This window comes from Echinococcus granulosus, assembly GCF_000524195.1.
Source record: "Echinococcus granulosus chromosome Unknown EG_S00028, whole genome shotgun sequence".
Classification (NCBI taxonomy): Eukaryota; Metazoa; Platyhelminthes; class Cestoda; order Cyclophyllidea; family Taeniidae; genus Echinococcus; species Echinococcus granulosus.
In genome coordinates, this window is record NW_020170408.1 from 16,113 (window position 1) to 19,822 (window position 3,710).

Below are 3,710 nucleotides of genomic sequence, written 5' to 3' on the forward strand. Positions count from 1 at the left end.
GGCATAAACAAACAATACTGATTGTTTACTTGGCTTGATTTTTCCCAAATTCTATAGCTGAAATGACCTAGGCTTGTTTGGATGGGTAGATGTGCAACCCTTTGATTCAGCCCACGCACTTTGTACTAGTGCGCAAATAAAAGGCTCTGCAGATGCACCAAATTCATGGCAATACAAAGGAGAAATATGAGCCCCATTATAGGATACCTCGATGGCGCCGACATTGGCGTCATTGTGGCTTATTTTGTTGCTGTGTTTGCTGTCGGTATTTGGGTATGTTCGTCGATAATTTAAACCCTAATCCATGCCACAATGTGTTTAGTCTTCATTTAGGAATCGTGGCTCTGTTGGCGGTTACTTCTTGGCTGGCCGGTCCATGAGCTGGATTCCAGTTGGTGCCTCCTTGTTTGCCAGTAACATCGGTTCTGGTCATTTCATCGGTCTCGCGGGTTCGGGAGCTTCTTCTGGAGTTGCTATAGCTGTGTTTGAGTACAATGCCGCTTTCACGTTGGGCTTTTTGGGTTGGCTCTTCTTGCCTGTCTACGTTGTTTCTGGGGTATGTCATCTTATAGTCGTCAAGACTTGGCATTAGATTCTGACTATGCCTGAGTATCTGCGGCATCGTTTTGGTGGCCAACGTATTCGTGTCTACCTGGCTGTTATTGCTCTGCTGCTCTATATCTTTACGAAGATTTCTGCTGATCTGTATGCCGGTGCTGTGTTCATCCAACAGGCTATGGAGATTTCCATCTACCCTGCTGCCATCATCCTTCTGGTCGTGGCTGCCCTCTTCACAATTATGGGTAGGTCTTGTCCCAACTTTTGCCTCTTTTTTGTTTAAAGTTAGATTTTGACTCTATGTTGGTCTTTTAGGTGGTTTGACGGCTGTCATTTGGACAGATTTTGCTCAAGTGCTAATCATGATTGCTGGTGCTTTGTACCTCTCCATTCGAAGTAAGCCTTACCCCTAGACTAGGACAGTCACTTATGGGTGCGTGGATGACATTATTTTGCTTCATTTGCTGTACTTAGGTTTCCAGGTGACTGGTGGGTTTGACAATTTGGTTGTGAACTATTTCAATGCCATTCCAAACACAACAAGGGCCTACAGAAGTACCACGTTCTCTGCTGCGAACTCTGCTCAGGGTTATTCACCTGACCTCTACGGCACCGAATCAGACCGAAATATAATTCTCCTGGCTGCAAATCCACCGGATCAATCTCGTGGTGTCTTTGCTGAGTGCAGTATTCCTCCATCGGACGCACTGCAATTTTTCAAGTCCATTAACAGTACTGATTTGCCATGGGTTGGCGCCATATTCGGTCTGACTATCAATGCCACTTGGTATTGGTGTACTGATCAAGTCATTGTCCAACGTTGTCTCGCTGCCAAGAACATGATTCACGCCAAAGCCGGTATTGTCCTTGCTATGTTTATCAAGATGTTGCCTCTCTGGCTCATGGTTATTCCTGGAATGGCCGCTCGAATCCTCTTCGCTGGTGAGCTTTAGCCAACCCGTCTTGTTTTGCACTTGTATCTGAGCTTCTTTCCCAACTACCTGTCCGTGTTTTTAGATACCGTGGCGTGTGGAGACGCTAACCTCTGCCAAAAGATTTGTAGTAAGGTTGCTGGATGCACAGATATCGCCTATCCATCGTTGGTGTTGAATTTGTTGCCTTCTGGTGCTCGAGGTCTCATGCTTTCTGTCATGATGGCCTCATTGGTCTCCAGTTTGACGTCTATTTTTAATTCCTCCTCCACCATATTCACAGTGGATATTTGGCGACTTATTCGTCCTCATTGCAAAGATGCCGAGCTTATGATTGTTGGACGGTGAGTTTGTAGAAGGCGTTTTCTCTGGTGTGTTGGTGATGGAAGAGAATTAACAGGCCATGGTTGTCGCCTTTGCAGTGCGGTGGTTCTGATCCTAGTCGGTATCAGCTTGGCTTGGATCCCGATTGTTCAGCTGAGTGGTGAGCTATTCAACTACATCCAGTCGGTCACGGGTTATCTGGCGCCTCCTATTTGTGCTACCTACGTCTTCGCCATCTTTTGGCATCGCACCAATGAGATTGTGAGTTCCTCAAGACTCTTTCTTCCTCTTTACCCCTTACACCTTCCCCTGACTGCTGGCTCTTCTTTTCGAAAATGGGTATTGTTTAGGGTGTGTTCTGCGCTCTGATCGTTGGTCTCATAATTGGTGCGACTCGATTTGCTTGGGAGATCGCCTACGGTGCCACTCCATGTGGTGAAGTGATCACAAATCCACCCCATTTCCTTGTCACCATGCATTATTTGCACTTCTCCATCCTCCTCTTCTTCATCTCCTCGGTGGTCATCGTGGTGGCCACCTTGGTTACACCTCCACTTCCACCACGCTTCGTAAGTTCTTAATGCCTTCTCAAGCAGATGTCAATGGCGATCGGACTGCAGGTGCAGGCGTTGCTTATTTGTAGACTCGACGACTCATCTTCGCCGATCGTCATGCTCCCTTCGATCCCGACTTGGATGCTCCGAAGGTGACAATCGTGAGTGAGGAAGAGAAGGCGGAGTGGTTGGCTGAAGGTGAGGAGTTGCAGCCGTATCTACACTGGTATAGGAAGGCGATCAATTGGATGTGTGGTGTTGAGTCAATGCAAGATCAGCGTGAACCTGTGTTCACGGAAGAGGAGGCAGAGGAGTTGATTGAAATGAAGAAGCGCGAGACGAGTATTGAGGAGGATCCGAAGCAAAGGCTCATTGTCAACACGGCTGTCTGTACTGCCATCGTTGTTACTATCTTCATTTGGGCGTTCTTTGCTTAGGAGGTCAAACCACAGATGAAGAGGGAGTGGTAGCCTCGAACTTGAAAACACGTTGTCCATTTTGTGCCCCCACTGACTTACAAATAAACGCTTCCTTGTTATGCCCTTTAATGGTTGCGCAAATCTATGAGTGGGTAGGGAGGGAGGTGGGCTGCGTGGTTAGGTGGGGTGAGGTGGGGTGGGTGGTGGGTGTGGAGCTGGTGTCTACCACGCGGTCCAATGGAGGCTTTGGCATGGTGGAGGTGTCTAGCACATATGGGAAGGGGCAACCTACTTGGATTTTCACAGGTGCTGGAGTAACCACCGAGACTACGTGCTTTGTTACTGTCGAGGGTTTGGCTACAAGGCCTAACACACTACGAAATTCATCACGATAAAGTGGGAAAAGGGAAAGTTTCGTAAAATAAAATGAATTTTACAAACGGTTTGTGGCATCGTTCCAGGGCCTTGTCGTTCTACCTTGATGACAAGCATTTGACGGATGTAATACACTTTAATTCTTGACCAATTAAGGGTCGTTTGTCGTCTTTCATTGCAGAAGAAGCAGAGCTGTGCCGTCCGGCACCGCGCATACAAGGACATGGTGGAGACGAGGGGTGGTAGATCTACTGGCCAGTCAATTGCCTTGATGGCACAAAGTACGTGAAAATCACTCCACCACATGGACAACTCAAAGATGTGTTTGCTGAAGTTCAATTTCATGTGGCGCACAACATGCAGTTTCCATTCTGAAGCCGTCACACACCGGTGGATCGTCGTAGAACTTGCCTGGCTACTTACCATTGGGTCTGTGTTGACGCGGTCAGGGGAGCGGGCAGATGGGCGGAAGATATGAAATGGACTGCGATTGCACTCTTACCGTTATGTATGAACCACTGCGAGAGGAGAACACCGCCTTTTGCCTT

General features: G+C 47.8%; 1 protein-coding gene across 1 annotated transcript; it reads left to right on the forward strand. All coding sequences in view use genetic code 11, as the record gives it.

The window, feature by feature from the left end:
• Positions 1-211: 211 nt before the first annotated feature.
• Positions 212-2,805, forward strand: EGR_04438 (Sodium/glucose cotransporter; the record flags this gene model as incomplete). Its single annotated transcript, XM_024493687.1, has 7 exons — positions 212-273; positions 334-556; positions 1,041-1,500; positions 1,576-1,834; positions 1,913-2,075; positions 2,165-2,383; positions 2,458-2,805. The coding sequence occupies 7 exons, from the start codon at positions 212-214 to the stop codon at positions 2,803-2,805; spliced, it is 1,734 nt and encodes a 577-aa protein (XP_024351801.1).
• Between the last annotated feature and the right edge of the window lie 905 nt (positions 2,806-3,710).